This window comes from Galleria mellonella, unplaced genomic scaffold (assembly GCF_026898425.1).
Source record: "Galleria mellonella isolate WM207_F2 unplaced genomic scaffold, CSIRO_AGI_GalMel_v1 utg63, whole genome shotgun sequence".
NCBI lineage: Eukaryota > Metazoa > Arthropoda > Insecta > Lepidoptera > Pyralidae > Galleria > Galleria mellonella.
Genome location: NW_026442130.1, coordinates 5,965,637 through 5,985,371, shown reverse-complemented (window position 1 = coordinate 5,985,371; position 19,735 = coordinate 5,965,637). Strand labels below are relative to the sequence as shown.

Here is a 19,735-nt window from a genome sequence, read left to right as displayed (position 1 = left end):
AAATTATGCTAATATAAAATTGAAATTTTAATTTAAAAAATAGGTATAGAGAAATGATGCCTTACTCAGATAGATATCTGTATTGAAAAATTTTTGGAGTCAATCATATAATGTATGTATTACATACTTAATTTATCATCGAACTAGATATGAACATGGAAGACTAAAATCATATCTAAGTCACGCCTATACTAGTTATGATTGTGAGCACTACGTTTGTAGTTGTCGACGAGTATGTATGCCAGAGACAACTTGTCCAACTAGATAAGTCAGGGGGAAAGGGATTGTTAGCGATAGAGTCTAACAGCTTCATTGCTTGCAATGTTACTAATCAGATCAACCTCTACGTAGTTCCCCCTAGAAACCATCATGGTTACTTTTCGTAGGATTTTTCACGATATGCTAACTGACCTGCTTACATCCTCATTTATCATCTCTCACTAGTGTCCCGCCAGCGTATACCGTTAGCGCAGGCGGAGTTACCATTTCATTATCACCCATTTAAAAAATAAAACTAGGGAAGTCCAACTTCAATAGAAGAGGGGAAGGGATTGATAGTAAACTACCAGTTCCATTGCTAGCAATATACCCTGTTAGGTTGACCTCCATCTGGTTCCCCCTAAAAACCAGGTGTATTCATCACGATGGACTAACTGACCTGCCCTTTCATTCTCATCTATCAGTTCTCACTGGTGTTCAGCCAGCGTATACTGTTAGCTCAAGCGAAACCCCGCTTTCCATTATCATCCATTAAAAATGAATAACTTCTACGAAAAGGTAAACCGTTAAATACAAACTCGGTTGGGCAGCATTAGGAAAACTACGCCACATCTTCTCACCCAAAGTACCGCAAATTTTAAAGACCAGAGTTTCTAGCCAGTGCGTGTTGCCAATGGTGACCAAAACCGAAACATGGAGGGGGTGGGATTGTTAGTAATGGGGTTTAACAACCCCACTGTTAACAATGTAATATATATATACCAACCTGATAAGGTCGGCCTCCACGTGGTTCGCCCTGGAAACCATCTTGGTTAATTCCTAATAATTAATTGGATAATTAGGCCCGCGAGCATATACCGATAGCGCAGGCCGGGGTGCCATTCCATTATCATCCATAAAAATAACCGAAACATGGACCTACATGGTTGTCCGTATGCAACAGCTTCAAATTAGTCAGTGAGCTATAGCTCACTATAAAGAGGGATTTTTTTTATGGGTGAAAATGGAATGGCAGCCCCGGCTGCGCTAACGGTATTTACTGGCAGGGTACCAGTGAAGGGTGTTCAAAGAGAATGAAAATAGGCCAGTTGCCCATCATGATGAATTCATCAGGAATTAACCATGATAGTTTCCAAGGGGAACCGCGTGGAGGCCGACCTGGTTGGGTACATTGCTAGCAATGGGATTCTTAGTCTCCATTACTAACAATCCCTTTCCCCCCTATAGAGAGGGTTATGCTCGGAGTCTTTTTACAAACCAACAAAAGAACCAAAGTCACCGACATAGCCTGAAGGATTAGCAAGCTGAAGTGGCATTTGCTACATAGCTAGCTCGAAGAACCAACAACCGATGGAGAAGAAAGTTTCATGAGTGGTGACCCCGTACAGATAGTGTAAGCCGCAGTGAAGGTAGACTCGTCACTAGATGGAGTCACCACCTCAAATGGGCTGGGGAAATTGTTAGTAATGTGGATTACCAGTCTCATTGCTAGCAACATACGCTATCAGGTTGACCTCCACATGGTCCCCCCTGGAGACCATCGTGCTGAATTCCTGGTGTATTTATCACAATGTGCTAACTGACCAGTCTTTCCATCACCTATTATCCGTCACTGATGCCCCGTCAGCGTATACTGTTAACGCAGGTGGTAACCTTTTCATTATCATCAATTAAAAAAAAAGATGCAGGTGGCTTAGGACCGTTCCTTATATATATAATGGCTGAGATTATGATGATAATTATAATCGATTGTTTTATTGAATGCGTAAGTTCCATTTTATTAAATGTGGCTAATTCTAGTTGAATTTGTCAGGATGGGCTAACTGCTTTCATCCTCATTAATTATGTATCACTGGTGACCCGCCATTGCATACCGATGGCGCAGACGGGGTTATCATACCATTAACACCCATTAAAAAAAAAAAAAAAAAAAAAAAAACAGGAATAAGATACTTAGGGCAGTCCAGCAGAGAGAAGTAATTAATAGTGAATATATTTATAAATTTTTAAACTACCTTCTTACGTATGTACATTATGTCGATGAAGGAAGCTGAAATATTATCTAAAAATAGTTTTTTAATATATGTTTTGTTTTGTATTAGAAAGTAGACGTTTTTGTAAAACTGTTTTTTGTAAATTGTTGCGAGAGCAGAGAACAATAAAATATAATAAATAAAAATTATAGAATAAATAGTGTGGGAAACATAGACGTTCTCAAATACTTCATAATCCAAGGTGGGAGTAGAATCGTTAGCTATGGATACATAGATAATAATCGTATCATTAGGTATAAGTAAAACTTGTTATGCTTATCGATGTAGGACTAGGATAGGTCGCAGAATATGTACCTGCCTTCAATGTTTTATATTTAACATAAATGGGATAATACTAGGGATAGAAATAAAACCATCGCATTATTTGAACATAAAAATTAGAATATAATCATTTTCAGTAATTATTTAAAATTATACACTTAAAAGTACATTTATAGTAATTTCAATAAAAAATACCAGTGCAGACGAGATACATAAAGAGAAAATATTGATTTAATTAGATCGTTGGTTAAATACATCGCTTCCAGTAAATGCTTTTACAAAAACATAAGATGGAACGTAAAGAAATAAAAGTTAAGACGTCACTCGATATAGAAAAATAAAGATAAGATTGAATCACATTCAAAAATTACCCACTAGTGACTAAAAATTTTACTTTCTTAAACTTTTGTTCAATAGATGAGACCGCTCGGCATGTTTTCGTCGGCTACGTTATGTGGAGCGTACAAGTACATGCAGCTCAATAGTTACAACGCGCACGAGTACAGCGATCGCTCATTACGACTGTACGAGAACAAGTACGCAGACAACACACGCACGCCGAGCGGTCTCTCGCACGCGCTAGAAATAAATGTTTACATGTCATCAATTCTAAATAAGATATTTTTCAACATTGTACTCTGATCAGTACCGTTAACCGTACGACTATAATGACGCCGGGGCCGCGTCGACGGCGATGCGTGCGGCGCGTCTCCGCCCTCACCGCGATCTCAGACATAATTTAGTTATCAAAGAACATACAGTATAAATAGTGAGGTTAGTATTAACTTTGGCAAATATGAATGAAGCATGGTGATATTGTTTATAGATCGACAACATTGTGATAAAGATTCAGCGTTTAATATTAAAGAATAACTGAACGTCGCTCGATTTGCTAATTTATTAAGATGTCGTTCCGGGTGGTCATCAATTTATCTCATGCCACATCATATACAATAAGACATCTAACATGACCCGATACTACTAATTCTCTTAAAAAAATCTGTAATAAACTTCCCCCGTCGTGGATCTAATAAAGCGCGAGAACATTTTGAGCCGCATCAATTCAGTCTTCAAATAAGAAGCCTACGCACATACCACGCGATGTAACGTTTGGCCGACAAGTCAGTTTGAGCGTAGAGACGAGTGGTCACCGGGTGCCGGGGCCGGGCACGTCGCCTGCGAGCGAAGCGCGCGTACGTCCTTACGCGAGTCTATCATTTGTGCGAACATTTTGTGTCCCAAACAAACATTTCGTTTAGTGGCGTGTGCGTTTCGGTCACTGTCTCAAATCTTAAAAACTAAATGTGATTCGAGCGAATAAACAATGCGGCAGTGTACAAAATTTACATCACATTCACTCGAAATATTAAAGCATACAAGTTAAATGTTTAGCGGCGGAGGAACACATTAAAATGCGAAACTGACGACCTTAATCAATCTCTACGATATCTGCTCGGTCGATATATGAACTTAGCGGGCGGGAGGGAGCAGGGCGGCCGGTGTTGGAGGCTTAATACATTCCTGCAGTCCAATGCAAATGTCGCGCGTCCACGTGCGACAATGATGCGACAATGAAGCGACGACGGCACACCGGTGGCCGGCCGCGCCCCTGGGCCCTCCCCTAACATACACACACCGGCACCGGTCATACACCATGGAACACATCGTACCGATGCGATGAGACCCCTATTCCAACAGCGAAGACATTCAACATTCACACTTTAAAACTTTCAATGTAGTGTGAAGCTTACTTAAATTTAGGTTTCGGGTTGAATGTAGAACTGCGCTAATTATTTTTTATTAGTTTACGTACACATATTGTTACATAACAGTAAAAAACCTACTAGCAACAAATGAGCGGTGGCCGCTCGGCGGCGGGCCACTCACACGCGCGCGAAGCGGCCGCCGACCGCAGCTAGCTGCCAGTCGCAGCTGCTGCCAGTCGCAGCCGCTGCCACATTAGTCAGACGGAAGCCGTGGCTCCTCCGCGTTTCGCTTCACAAAACCTTCAGAGTTCACCGACACCTAATTTCCACTTTCTTAAAATTAGATAGTGATTAGTAATGAAATCTTTGGTCTTCAGCAACCTTAATTGTTAACGTCGACGATCGTGTGTCTAATAAACGCTCTGGCGAATGGCCCGCTCGGTCACAGTGTAGGCGTTACATTCCGCATTTAATCACTTTTTACATACTCATAAACATAAAATGAAAATAAATCACCTAATTATGACAATAGTAAAGGTTACTGTCTAATTGCATTATTAATTAATGTTTATTGATACAGTTACTGCCCTAATGCTTAAAAGTAAGATTTTTATTTTATTATTAATAATAAATTATGTTATATAGTATATATATGTATAGAGTTTGATTACGCCAATTCGCGAGTGTATACAAAGTTTATATACTCACATATCTTACACTTGATGCGCGACAGTGCCGCCGCGGCCGCATCCTAACCGTGGTGCGTTGCACGAACGGCCGGCGACCGTTCGTTACTTACAACCCCTTTCTCACCATTACAGACTCCACTCCAGCTCCACAACATAATGACAAACATTAACATGACCATAAACATTGGTTAATCACTTAAATACAAAATTAAACATGACAAGTTTACACTATACCACCTTCAATACACGAGTATGCTAGACGAAATAAATACCTAATATGATTTTATAATTGAATACAAGAATAGATCTTAAATGGCTACACCTTAAGGTTAACTGTAAAGTGATATAGAAAAAATATGAACACAAAAAATATTTAAGATTTTATATGGCATTACGTAATTATTGATGCTTACACGAGTAAATAAATTGTGCATAATATGACGCTTAAAGTAAACACACTCGGAGGATGACACTGCGCTTAGCTTACACAACGATTCAAGGTATGTAAAATAAATGCTAACATCTTAACCCGACAGCAGTTATGTGCATTCAAAAGTTTATAAAAAATAAATTTCTCATCGTAAGCGATATAATACTTAATAATGGAATGATGTATCAGTTAAAGTAGGCCTGTGAACGTATTCATGCATCTCACTACCGTGTTTTTCAGTACTAAATATTGGTTCCTTTCTGTTTTGGTCCGTAAGAGAGTGAGTATATAAGCACATTTGTTGCCGGAGCTCCCGAGGGCCGACTCGCGCGGCCGCCGGCGGCTGTACCGGCAGGGGGCGCCGCCGGCGGCCGCCGAGCCGCCGCCCGCGCCACACGGGACAGGCAGCGCCCGCCGCGGCGCCGCGACTAGACCGCGAACTACCCCTTGCACGAACGAAACACTATTCCAATGCCTAGCACCAAAATTTAGAATTGAACACTAGATCACTAATTCGCATTCGTCGAGAACGAATCGTCTAACCGGGAGCGGTGGGCGGTGTCGGTAAACACACCGCCGAATGAAGAGAAATGGCGGTTTATAATACAGGGGGAATGGAACAGAGCGAGGCGAATCTAGTCGCGCCCGAGCGTGACGCTTGTCTGCACGTCGGCGGTATATCCAATAAGCTTACTTCCCATAAAAATATATAATAATACGCGTAGCTGCGAGCAGCCCGCTCCCCACCTCGGCGGGCGTAGAGCGGGCGCCGAGCGGGCGGCGGGCGGCGGGCGGCGCCTACCACACTACGAGAACAACGATTTGCAGTGCGACCACAGAACCTGCCGCGCGTCCGGGGTCATGCTTCGAAACAATGCCGACTTCCAACTGGGAGCGTGGAATGTGCGTGTGCGCCGTGTGGCCGTGTGGTGGGTCGTGGTCGCACCGGCCGGTTCGCTCTAGTAGAGACCGCATCCTCGTAGGTTGTTGGCGATGATGACGTCGGTGACGGCGTCAAACACGAACTGGATGTTGGTCGTGTCCGTGGCGCACGTCATGTGGCAGTAGATCTCCTTGGTCGTTGATTTGTTCTTGGCCTCGAACTGAGCTTGGATATACGCAGCCGCCTCACCGTACTCTTGCGCGCCTGGAAAGGAGCGAACATAGTTTTAAGTTTACAAAATCTTCATAAAATACCTCATTCTATTTTATATTACTTTGATACAGCCATCATGTGTTGTCTATTCCCGCCGTGAAGCAGCACCGTAGTACAGTAAATTCTGAGATGTATATGCTATTTTTCATATCATTTATGCATGATTGAGTAACAAACGTGCAAACATTTTTATAATGATTATAATATAATTTACTATATTTATGGGAATAATATAAATTACCTGTGTACTCGGGAAAACAGATAGTGAGCGGCGATTTGCGTATCTTCTCCTCAAACAAGTCCTTCTTATTCAAGAACAAGATGATACTGGTGTCCGTGAACCACTTGTTATTGCAGATCGAGTCGAACAACTTTAGACTCTCCTGCATGCGGTTCTGGAAATGCACAATATGTTACTGTTAATATCTTTTTTGTAATTGTGAAAATTACTAGATTTAATTAAAGGTAAAGGTTAATTATAATAAAGGTGAAGTCATCGCTAAGGTTATTAGTAGAAAAAATGAAGAAGCTGTACAAAAAGAGGCTACAAAGTATTTGGCAAATATCCTCGGTCAAAAAATAAATACAAACAATTAGAAGTGACAAAAAACCCGCCTGTTCAATTTCGCAAACGTCCGACAGCTTATACCCGTGTATGGCTACTCGTGTATTTATTACTGTCATTATATCACCTACATTAACTATAGGTAATAAAATGCTATGGTACTCCCATAATTGCAGCAAATTACACAGAAAATTATATTATCTGCATAACTAGCTCCAATTAAAAGACAAGTCAAAGGACACTTAAATAAAATCTTCCAAGCAATTTTAACTAAATATTACGCCAAAACTAAAAATGCAGGCATACATAAATACTGGCGCTTGAAAAATATTATCCACTTTCGTTCTTTAGTTGGGTTAAAATTGCTAAAATTGTATTAAAATTAGCGTGCGAATCAACGTCATATATTTATCATTGCAATGGCGTGTAGTACAGATTCATTAAGGAAAAACATCTACAGAAATATTTCCGTTTAATTCAATAAAATATCAATAACGAGAAGTGTTTTATGATTCATATTTATATTTTTTAAAGCAGGATAAAAAACTATGTATTCTGAGGTAGAGGAAATGACAAAAAATATGTGTAATATAAATATGAACTTAGAAACTAAAAAGTAATTCTAAATAGTTACTTCTTATAAAATATCCATTCAATCTTTTGAAATGTAAGCATACTTTTGACCACTAGCAACATTGGTAATATATCTATTCTTAGTTTTGTAAAACTTGTATTTTCTCATGTAAGTGAATTGCCTTCTATAAGAACTTTAAACTTGATATTAAATACTATATATATAATGCTTCTGTTCTAAAAAATATATTTTAATATTACAGTCACTAAAAACATATTTATCTTAATGTCATTAACCTAAACCTGTTTGCCAACAATTTTAAGTTAATAATTTATTAATTAATGTAATCTTTAATTTTCCTATATGCATTTACTGAAACTGATATGCTTAAAATTGATGTTAAATGAAACTAAGCAGTTAGATACTGTTATACAACTATATACAATATATATGATATACAACGCGAAATGTCAAAATCTATGAATATTCTAAAGGTCAAAAGATTGGGGTAAAAACGTACCCCAGTGTATAGTGGGGTACTTTTTTACCCCAATCTTTAGCGTGTATTTGCTATGTTACAGAACCGAAATGTGGTTACTAGGGGTTAAATTACACATTAGAAATTATAAGAACACACATACCGTTGTTTCGTCTTCGTGCAACACTTGGTCATACTCGGACATGGCGACGCAGAAGATAATCGCTGTCACATCTTCGAAGCAGTGGATCCATTTCTTTCTCTCAGATCTCTGACCACCCACGTCGAACAATCTAGAATAATCAAACATTGCTATTAGTTACGGTTTATACGCCATGATTATCGTTACAAATTTTGAAATACTTTGCAGAGTTCATTATTACAAGTTTCCATAGAGTTAAAGAGAACAAAATACTGTGAATAAGTCAAAGGCCAGTATGAAGTGAAATCACAGAATATCTAATAGTTCTACAAAAAACTCAGTCGAAAGAAGACCTTGCTGCAAAATACAGAATTATGTGGCCTCTAGCATGCCCGATGGTTTTGGAGATACCACACAAATCACACATATCATTGTTTTTAGAAAATTGTTGTACTACTCCAATAAAATTATATTAAGGTAAATCAAAATAATTAAATATTGAAATTTACTGAAATTCCTCAAATTGGATGCAATAAAATAAATACTATCTATTTTACTACTTTATATATTTATCTACTATCTAGTACCTACAAATAAAAGTTATATTTATTATTACATTACGTGTTATTTGGTAATATGATAATAATGATCTATGTATATTGTAATAAACGTTTAAATATATGTAAGATTTCACATTTATAATATTAATAGGATTACAATATTATAATATTTTAAAATATTTAATTATTATTGCTCTACAAAAGATGTATATTAAACAATAAAAAATAAAGGTCAACTTACTTGAAATTAAGGTTTTTGAAGGAGAAGTGCACTTCAACAATGCCAGTGGTTTTGACTCTTGTTCTTAAAATATCTTGTTCGGTGGGTTGGTAATCCCTAGCACCTAACCGGTCCAGGTCGTCCAGGAAACTGAAAGCAAATTAAAATTAACTGTCAATAAAATATGTACTCGAAATGATTTGGTTTGAAATAGTAACTAATAGGTATTTGTTTCATGATTTGATACGTTTAAGATAACAAACAAACGAATAACGATTAGTTAAGAATTAATTACGTTTTTTATGATTTCAATATAGGACGACATACAAAATGGCTAAAACCGACGATAATTCAAACCATTTTATTTTTAATAAAGCCAATAAATATATAGAAGATCGATGAGAAATTATTGCTAGCAAACTTTGTTATATTAAAAATTAATACCTTATCAAGGTTTGTTATATTGTTTCTTTATATCAGCCAGCATTATATCATTTAGAAATTTGTTTGATAATGTTCAAGAAAAGAGTTATAAATGACAAAATGCAGCTTTTGTAACATTAACCTTTAAAGTTTGTTAGTTGCACAAAACCCTCTTCTAATTGATTCGAACCTAGGTATACATACAAATTAAGCTTAATTTATATAAAGTATTTGAGAATTTGGGACCAACATTATATCGCCGGAATAACAATAAAAATAATCTAAGTATCCTTCTTCCATAAACGTCAACTGTTAAAAATACGTTTTGGGACTGAGTACATACAACTTTACACTCAAAGGCATACAAAATAATATACGCAACGAACACAATGACATTCGTATTATAATAATACCAAATGCCTACGTGGCGTCGACGACGTGGTCGCAATTTAATATTCTGCAGAGCTGTACTTTGTTTCTTTGTGTCGCAGAGACTATATTTTTTTTTCTGAGCCTCACTGCAGATAACGTCAACTGTAGTGTCAAGATGTACTTGTATTTATAATTAAAAAAATTCATCATATCAGTGTAGCAAGCATTTTATGTCTCAAAAAATGTTGTAAATTTAATAATTTCAACAAGACCTAGATTAAGACTTCTGGATTCCTAAAAGAATGTAGGTCAAACAGTTAGGTTAGGTCAACTGTAGTGTCACGATATGCTCTTATTTATAATTAAAGAAATATCATCATATCAATGTAGCAAACACTTTCAAATTGTCTCAAAAGTCAAAAGAAATCTACAAATTTTTCGAAATTCAAAAAGCCATAATAGGTAAAAGTACGGTTAGGTTTTATTTAAATAATTTACGTCTTTAGTAGACGCTAGGTAGGTACTGTAGTTAGTGTCCGGTTAGCTACTAGTTGCCAGCAAACAGGAGTGGAGGGCGACGGCACCGCATACATATTAACGAGTTCAGAAACTGACGGCTCACGGTAGACAACACGCGATTCTTGAATATTAGAATGCCATAGGAACCCTTCACACCACACCTTTTAGCAAACTCATAAAGTTACCACAATTGCGTGTCATCACGAGTACGTTTTTCAAACACTAGGAATTTCCTAATATGTTCGGAATGTTAGCTATCTATCAAAGAAATAATATTATCAGGATTTTTAATTAAAGTAATTTATGTAATTTAAAATAATGTGTATTAATTCATTATTGTTATAAAAAAGTATTCCGAGTCACTTCAGCAGCCGGTCCCTTTGCACATTTGATTTTGCCCACATGTTCGAAAATGTGACAACAAATGCATACGACTTCATCCGATATTACGGTCCTGAGCATATGTACTTATTAAATTTATTAAATCAATCAGTTAATTAGTCAATTATTAAATCATTCTTAAATTATTTAATACTAACTTTATTCCATGGCTTTGCCCGCGTGAATCAGTATACAGTTTCCTCTATATTAAGTTACAATATAACGTACTCGTGTATCAACTTTCATACAAATCCATTCAATCATTTAAACATGACTAACAAATATACAAACATCTTTACAAACTTTCACATTTATAATATTAGTAATATTATTTTAAAATTGTAATTTGTTTTTTTTTTAATCTCACTACCTTATACTCTCTACTACATAATATATAACGTTTATAACAGAAAATTCACTAAAGTCTGGTATATTGTTTAATAATCAGGAAGTATTTGATCTGGTATCCCCAGTGAGTCAACTTATAATAAATATAAACGACATTGAATGATTAGCAGGTCTATTATTACCGTGAAGTTTCGGTCTGTATTCGTTTCAACGACTATTTCCTAAGATACTAGATTGCGTAATTTCACGAAATGTAACGACGGTAAACTTATCAGGCCATATTCACATAATACACATTAGTCTCTATGAAATAAAGCATAAATAATAAAAACGAACATTTAGTATGAAGTGCGGTTTATAATGAAATAATATTTAATATGCGGCGTGTGAAAGCCCAATGCAGGCCGGGTATACCGGTAACTCAGAATCAGGCTAAATGAAAAACTACGCCCGCGTGGCACGCAAGCTTTGTGCTTTACAGTAACAAATGCGATGACTAACTGCCTACGTGTATGTTATGTTGAAAGCAATACAATCAGTGATATTGAGTGATTTCAAATAATATTAAAGTAAAAACAGATAAATTACCTACTTTCATTTTATGAAAATACCAGTAAAAGTTGTTTTTGCGTAAAGATAATCCAAATTGATTAGGAATTCAAGATTTTGTTGGAAATGGTTCCTAATTATAAATGACCATCGTATGGCGTGATTGGTGTCAGTAACTGTTGAATTCCAAGGTCAGGCGGTATAGGTCGGGACGGGAGCAGCCCCACCAGCACCACTGGCCGCTTGCCAATTAGTCCTTACAAACTTATACATGAACAAGGTTTAGCTTAATACTTATTGTCATAGTATATAAATTTGGCATAGATTCAAATAGAGATATAATTTTCAGTAATTCATTACATTCATTCAATCATAATACTCCTAGAAAATTTCATACGTGATTTTATTTTTATACTACTACGATAACAACAACACCAGAGCAAGACTTTGTACAAAAGTCGATTGCTTGGGTACCTCTGTCCTATTCGTGTTTCAACCATGAAGCAGTTGTGTTTGCATGGCTGTGAATGGGCTATGGCGTGAATTTACTGAGTACAGAAGAATAACACCTGAGTCCTCAGGAATAGCAACGCATGGGGGGTATTATGGACGAAACAATATACTCTGTTACGTCCTTGGTACTGCTCATGTCTATAGGCGACGGTTACCACTTTCCATCAGGTGGGCCGCAGCTTGTTTGCCATTCTGAGTTGTATAAAAAAAAAAAACAAGAATACAGCCCATCTGATGGTAAACTGGGTTACAGCAGTCTATAGACGCCTGTATCAGGGATGTAACGCGCACGTTGCCGATCCTTAAGATACCTTAAAACACCCTTTTTAAAGTATCCCATGCTGTAGTCTCTAGGAAAAGCCTCGGCAGGAAGATCATTCCACATCCTGAATGTTCGTAGGAGGAAACTCCTCTTAAACCGCACTGAGCGTAACAATTTTAATTCTAAGGTGCGAGGATGGATTCCCTGCCGATGGCGAGCAGTGCGATGGTGAACGATGGATGTAAGTATCGTATGAAGAGTTCTTCACAACACAATAAGTTATATAGAATTAATTGATTATTGATTGACGGTTTCATATTATAAACTTTTCATAAAATTCTTATAATATACAAATCATACTTTGATGGGTTTATTTAATCTTTCAACTAAGTAAATTCAACAATTTGTAATTCAATTTACAATGAACTGAAAACACGAGAATTCCAGCCAAATGAAAACTCACCATCGAATCCAATTTTTTAATACCTAATTGGCTTTAACTGGTGACACAAAAATAGCGTGCTTTCAGTCTCTATTATGGCACCGAAAACAAGTCAAGAGGCTGGAGCGGCGTCGTGCCATTCTCAATGTCAGGGAGGTTGTACGTATTTTGGACGATCGCCAACACACAACCTAACAAGTCTTGTCGAACTCACCTAATAAGTCGAGGATCGGTCAGTGAAATACTGTCTACATGGACACAAAAACAAACAAAAGCGATTTGTAAGAACGCGTTAGGCACAGTGTTACATTGAATCTAGACTATATAGACAAAAAAAAAATTATAAAACGAGTGGTTTGAAATACTAGTAACAAAGTTATTAAATATCTTTGTATGTTTTACCATTAAAACATCAATATCACCATATGGTTCCAGCACAGAATGGGCCACTCCTTCCTTCCCTGTGGGTGTCGTAGAGGCGAAAGGGAGCTTATTAGTTGAAAGATGGGCAATAGCGTCCGTCTTAAAACATTACCAATAGTCGAACTGCGGTTGCCAACCAACCTTTTAACCACGGCAACTATTGGCAAAACCCCATTATAGGGGAGACTTATGTTGAGCAGTAAATAGTTAACAGCTTATATACTGAACCAGCAGAATGTAACAGAATAGGTAATGGAACACGTAAATATGTTTTATTTCCAGACTGTTGTTGCATGAAGAAAAAATAGCAGTGAGCATCGGTAATAACTCTGTCGTGAGATGATTTTATAATTAAAACATTAAGTACGTATACGTCAAATGTTCTGACCGAGTGTTTATCGTTCGGACGCTTTTTCGCGCCGGTCCTGGGCGCTGCTGACGTCAACGTTCTGTCAACACTAACTGGGTCAGTAGACAAGGATAAATTACATTTGGAACAACCTAAATCATTTCATTACACTATTGAACCTCGACCGACTTTCCTGATCCATCCCAATCTTACAAAAAAAAAATAGTTTGTAACATACGGTTACAACTGAAACGACATTGTTCATTGAATTATAAGAGTGCAGAATCGGTATACGCACTCTGTTTATTGAGAGGCTTTTCAAACATCCTTGATCGATGAGATGCGGGCATGCATCCGTTGCATAAAATCCATGTAGGCCGTTGTCGCGACCGTCGCGGCGCTGTGCGGCCGCCGCCCGGCAACAGGTCCGGCCGCGCGATCAATACACCGCCGCGCCGCCGCCGCCGCCGCGCCGCCGCGCGCCGCGCCTTTCGATACCTTCGCTACGCCCGCGCCCGCCCGAACCCGTGCATACGACACGCACAAGCGATTTGTCCACATCACACAGATATCTAGTAATGAGACGTGCTAGATGAAAACGACCCCGCTAATCGTTGACTGACTGAGGCGATAATTAATAACAGTGAAATTAAGAATTGCAAAAATAAAAAATAAAAAACTACGTGGCATCACCCTCGCAGTATCAGTTTCCATCTGCACCAGTACTTTCACAAATTATTTCTTAGTGGGACGACCACGTTACGTAAACAACTTCAGCTTTCTAGATTCAGCAAATTTCGACTATGCAATCAATACGTTAGTCTGAATTAGGCGTTTCATATGTGAGAGCAAGATAGATTCTACGATAAAGTCCTATTTGTATGAGATGAACACAGTGACCGCATAGAGATGTGAACTATGTCGTTAAAACAATCTCATAATGACATGAGTGTAGCAACAATGGTATATTAGGTTAGGTTAAGTAGATGAAGACCCACAGTTTGGGGTCCAAGCAGCCATCAGTTGGAGGTCAGGCGTGTTGTGGAGTACTTCCGGAATTAACGCGAACGTCATGCAATCGGCACATAAATCTGTCGCCACCCCCATACCATACCCCGTGTTCTTCGCACTCGCTAGCGACGCTGATGGCGACGTGGGCGGCCGGTGCAATTCACACTATACGATCTCAATTTAGTTTACTATGAAATACATGTCTATCGTTAGGTTTGTAAGCAATAAATATGAGTTCAAAATGAATAGATACCATACATTTGGTTTAAAAGAGGCGTGGAAGAATGACAAGGACACCGTGTGTGGTACAAGAATATAACGCGTGACAACTTCTCATCCGTGCCATACGAGGTTTGTCCGGAAAGTACGTATAAAAGTTTTTTAAAAATTTTATTTTACAATTATTCAGGTAAATCAATTTTATCCCCTTCAAAGTACTCCCCCTGTGACATAATGCACTTGTGCCAACGCCGTTTCCACTGTGAGAAGGCTCCTTGAAAGTCCTCTGGTTGTAGGTTTCTCAGCTGCCCCGTCGTAGCTTTTTTTATCTCATTTATGTCCCCCAAATGCCGCCCCCGAAGTACCAATTTGGTTTTTGGGAACAAGAAGAAGTCACACGGGGCCAAATCCGGCGAATAGGGGGGTGTTCGGTCACCGTAATGGAATTTTTACTCAAAAACTCACGGACAACAAGAGAGGTGTGGGCAGGGGCATTGTCGTGGTGAAGAATCCAACGCCCCTCTCGCGCCAATTCTGGACGAACTCGTGCCACACGAGCTTTGAGGCGTCTGAGCACATCGACGTAGAATTTTCCATCAACTGTCTGGCCTGGAGGGACGAATTCTTGATGGACAATCCCCCGAACATCGAAAAAAACAATCAACATTGTCTTGACATTTGAGCGGGATTTTCTTGATTTTTTTGTTCGTGGTTCCCCGGATGTCTTATCGAATTAGATCGGCAAAAATTTCACGGCCATTCTTGCCGAGTTTCGAGAGAAACTTGATTACGACGCGCTGCTCTTCAACGGAAGCGGGCTCCATGCCGACGGGGTTTCGTTAAGAGGTAACTTCACAGATGGCGTGACAAGCCAGTTGGCACCGCACGGCGGTCAGACCAGAACTGAAGCATTGTTAGGGACATAAGGAAGGGGTCCTGCGCTTACCTGGCCTCCCCACTCCTCTTTCTCGCATTCCAGAACACTTTTATACGAACTTTCCGGACAGACCTCGTATTGTAAGACTTGAAAATAAAAAGAACAGAAAAACAACAAGAACAAAAGATGAAAAGCTTAAAATAAAACCATTGGAACAGGATGGCCAAAATGGTAGAGACCACTAGTGAAATGTTTAATTAGTAGTTAAAGGTTAGAATAGAATAATCAAACTAATATGACAATAAGAAAATACTATTTATCAATTAAGCTTTTAGGGTACCAACTAATCTGGTAAATCGGTAAAATTTTATATAAGAAAGAGCCCTGAGCCGGAAAATTTAAACGACTTAATACTGTCTGTTCTGATATAAAAGTTAATACCTATGCATTGATAGAAAATCCCGTGCTCATTAGATTTTTTCAAACTTTTCAGTCTATTTTAGAGCCATAAATTTACACGCAAAGTATGTAGTTATTTGCATGTTATGAATGTTTAAAACGCTTAGGGCATTGACAATTTATCTAAAAAAATTAATATTAATTATCAGCGTTGATAGAAGACAATGATTCATAAACGTGTTTTTGTATTAGGGAACTGGCTACAATTAGCAACATTTTCGCTCCCAGCCTATACAACTAATACAAAAAATCGTATGTAAGATAAGCATTTCGACACTCATATAAATTGAATGAATCATCCAATCAATTATATTAATTTTATCGTCGACTCGATAGGTCTCGAAGATCGTTAAATATAACGAATACTCTATGAGTATAATATAAAACGTTGACTACTAATTCTAACAACTTTAATAACAGTGACATTGAAAGTCACTCCTACTGAAAGAAAGAAATCGAGTAAAGATATAATCAACAAATAAGGCACAAGTCATTCCAATCATTACTCGTATAGCTGCTACCAGTTCCGTGACGCCTGAGTGACGGCCCAATGAATAAAACATTCACGAATTAAGATACCCTTTAATAAACTACCCCGTAAAAGGCCGATTCTTGTATTTTAAATATACTTCTAATCTGATCTTACAGACGACTGAATTACATAATGCACGCACAATACGTTATACCTCGAGGCACTTATGTAACTTATCTATGGTTATCAAATATTGTTTGGAGAATAATGTATACTATGACATTATTTTTAAAAGAGTATATAGGTTAAATTAGGTTTAATTCAGTGAAAGCCCGAAAAATGATCTTCTTTTTTATAAACTCCTTACCTTTATATTGAGTTACTCCTAAGATTTGTTAGTTAAGCTTAAGGTTTACCAATGTATAGGATTTTACAATAACATATGTGCAATAAAAATAGGACATGCATTTTGAAATATTCGCTCGAAAACCGTAGCCGTTTTATTCCGCCAGCAGTTTCCACAATCAGACGTGTACATCACATCTGACAAAGTAGCAATTTTCTGGTTGTTAGTTAGCAGCGAAGCGGAGTCAGTCAACAGTCAATAATACTAGTGCATGGATGAATAACAAATTGCTTACGTGACGTAAACTACCATGCAAGTATCCTTACTTATCGTTCTATTATTTCTTTGAGCTCAATCTATTGATAAATTATACATTTTTATATGATATCCAATAAGATGTACGTGTTTAAGAAAAAAATCTGGTCAGATGGGAGTTGAACTTACACGCCGAGGTTTTGTACATAAATCCGAGATAAAATAACCCTTAAATGTAGTTCTTATAGATAATATAACATACATATACCTAATAGTTATTATTATTTATCCAAGTCGCAATTTATTTTGAGCTCTTTTGGATCATTATTGTAGTTAAAAACTGGATGGCATAACAGTTTTTGAACGTTTATTGATAATTTCTCAAAAAAAAAAATGCTAGTTTAAAAACTTTATATACCATATGGCGTTATCTATCAGTCGACAGGAATAAGAGAAAATATAACTGACGGTGCAACGTGATGAGCAAACAAAAGGAAAATTCAAATGTGTATAAAATATTTTAAAACAGAACTTTATTTTTTTACTTGGACTATAGATCAATTTTGAAATTTGGAGTACCCCTTGTGAACCCTCTGGCTCAATAAATATTTTTTCAATTATTTCCATTACATATGTATATGGGCTAACAATATGTAAAACTATTGCATATTTCAAATCGATAGCACTAGTAATTGTTACGCGACTATACGACTATAATCCCTGATGAGATAATCTCAGGCATTTGTATATTTGTAGTCAATATATATGTGTCCCTATTAGGTTTATGAACCTTGCCGTATTCCAATGCAGACACATGATGATCCGAGCACAAAGCATTACTTGTTTCTGTTGCGAGAGCATCCGTCAGCCGCATTTCACAGTATAAATCAAACAAGACTAACATCCGATATAACAATTGTCGAGTATCTTATTACACAAGTCAGAGTTTTGATACCATTTGTTTTTAATCCCATGTTATTTCAATGCATTAGAAAAAAGATCAACTTATCTGATCTGTGACCAAAAGAATTATTCGCCTGAAACTTAGTTTCCCCTGACACCTTATGTCTTAAATCATCTTCTTGTCCTTATCTCAATAATTCGGAGTCAGCGTAATATGATTTTATCTCATTACTTATTATAATTAAATAGTTTATAATACAAACTCAAAAAGATTTACCTAATGCACCAACAATATTAAATAAATGTACGGTATAATTTATTGATTAATAGTGTTATATTACCTTGTATTATTATTTATTTTGTACTTGTATTATTATTGCTTACTTCTTTCAAAATAATTATCTTTATGGTTGAAAGTCCACCTTTATATTTTTGGTCTTTATTGCATAATAATAATCTTTTGTGCAAGTTTCATGATCCTCAATTATAAATGTCGAAAGTATAAGCAATTTGTCTAATTCGTTCCTTAATACGAGTAGTAAACCATAGACAGAACAAAGATGCAGTATTTATCTGTGGATTGCAAAAGACCCCACTCACTGTGGAACGATATACATATATGCGTAAAATGTTCTAACAGGCTTACAAGCAGCGCTAATGATTTTCAACATATTCTAACATAGTTTCAGCATAACGTACACCCACATTACTATTCATTTAATTTTAAAATGATTGTGAAATTGATGATGACTTGCATTTTTAAAGCATATGACGTCTGTTGCTCTATGCACACTTTTATTCGTAAAAAATTAACTCTTTTTTTCATCATATTGCAAACCTTTTTTCATCATATTGATCTTCGATTATCATATAATAAAATATGTATAGATAATTTTCTCCCCATTCCAGAGGCCTTTGGCGGTGGATTCCCCTTTCGAAAACCTTACAACTATAAAAACATATTCGCCTAATTTTTTGGAAGTATGTATATATCGAATAGCAATGATTGCGGAAGATACAAACAAATGTACAAATGTTCGTAGAGACCGGATGAATCAATCGGCGCGGACGCACCACTCCCGACTTCCATTGAGGGACCAACTAATTGAGCTGAGTGACATCACGCATACAAACTTGATTGATATACTAAAGAAATATATAAAGACCCTGGCCAGGATGGAGAATAGCAGCGTGATGTTTAGATCTAGTTTGATTAATTTATGACATAAATACATTAGACCAAATAAATTGCTTACATTAATTCTGATATATCTGATTCTGATCTAACTTACTGTTACTCATTCTACAATTGAATCTAATATACCAGAGCTCTTTAGTTGAGCCTAAAAAAGAAACACATTTATTATTTATATAATAAGTTCCTTATCTGTGTTACAGTTCCAGGTTGAAATAAGGCAGTGAATTACAGGTAGGTAGTAACACCTTAGTCCTCAGAAATTGTTCATAGTGATATTAAAAGCTGTTGTCGGTAACGGTTACTACTTTCCATCAAGTGTGTTATTAGTTCGTTTGCCATTCCAATTTGCATAAAAGAAAT

General features: G+C 37.1%; 1 protein-coding gene across 2 annotated transcripts in view; it reads right to left on the bottom strand.

The window, feature by feature from the left end:
* Nucleotides 1–2,633: 2,633 nt before the first annotated feature.
* Nucleotides 2,634–19,735, bottom strand: part of LOC113521918 (guanine nucleotide-binding protein G(o) subunit alpha) — a 58,401-nt gene continuing 41,299 nt past the window's right edge. For both annotated transcript variants that reach the window (XM_031910022.2, XM_026907585.3), the window contains exons 5-8: nt 9,076–9,204; nt 8,296–8,425; nt 6,757–6,910; nt 2,634–6,506 (exon numbers count right to left, since the gene is read on the bottom strand). In XM_031910022.2, the coding sequence (XP_031765882.2) occupies nt 6,319–6,506; nt 6,757–6,910; nt 8,296–8,425; nt 9,076–9,204 (601 nt within the window). In that variant the 3' untranslated portion in view covers nt 2,634–6,318. The remainder of the gene's footprint in view (nt 6,507–6,756; nt 6,911–8,295; nt 8,426–9,075; nt 9,205–19,735) is intronic.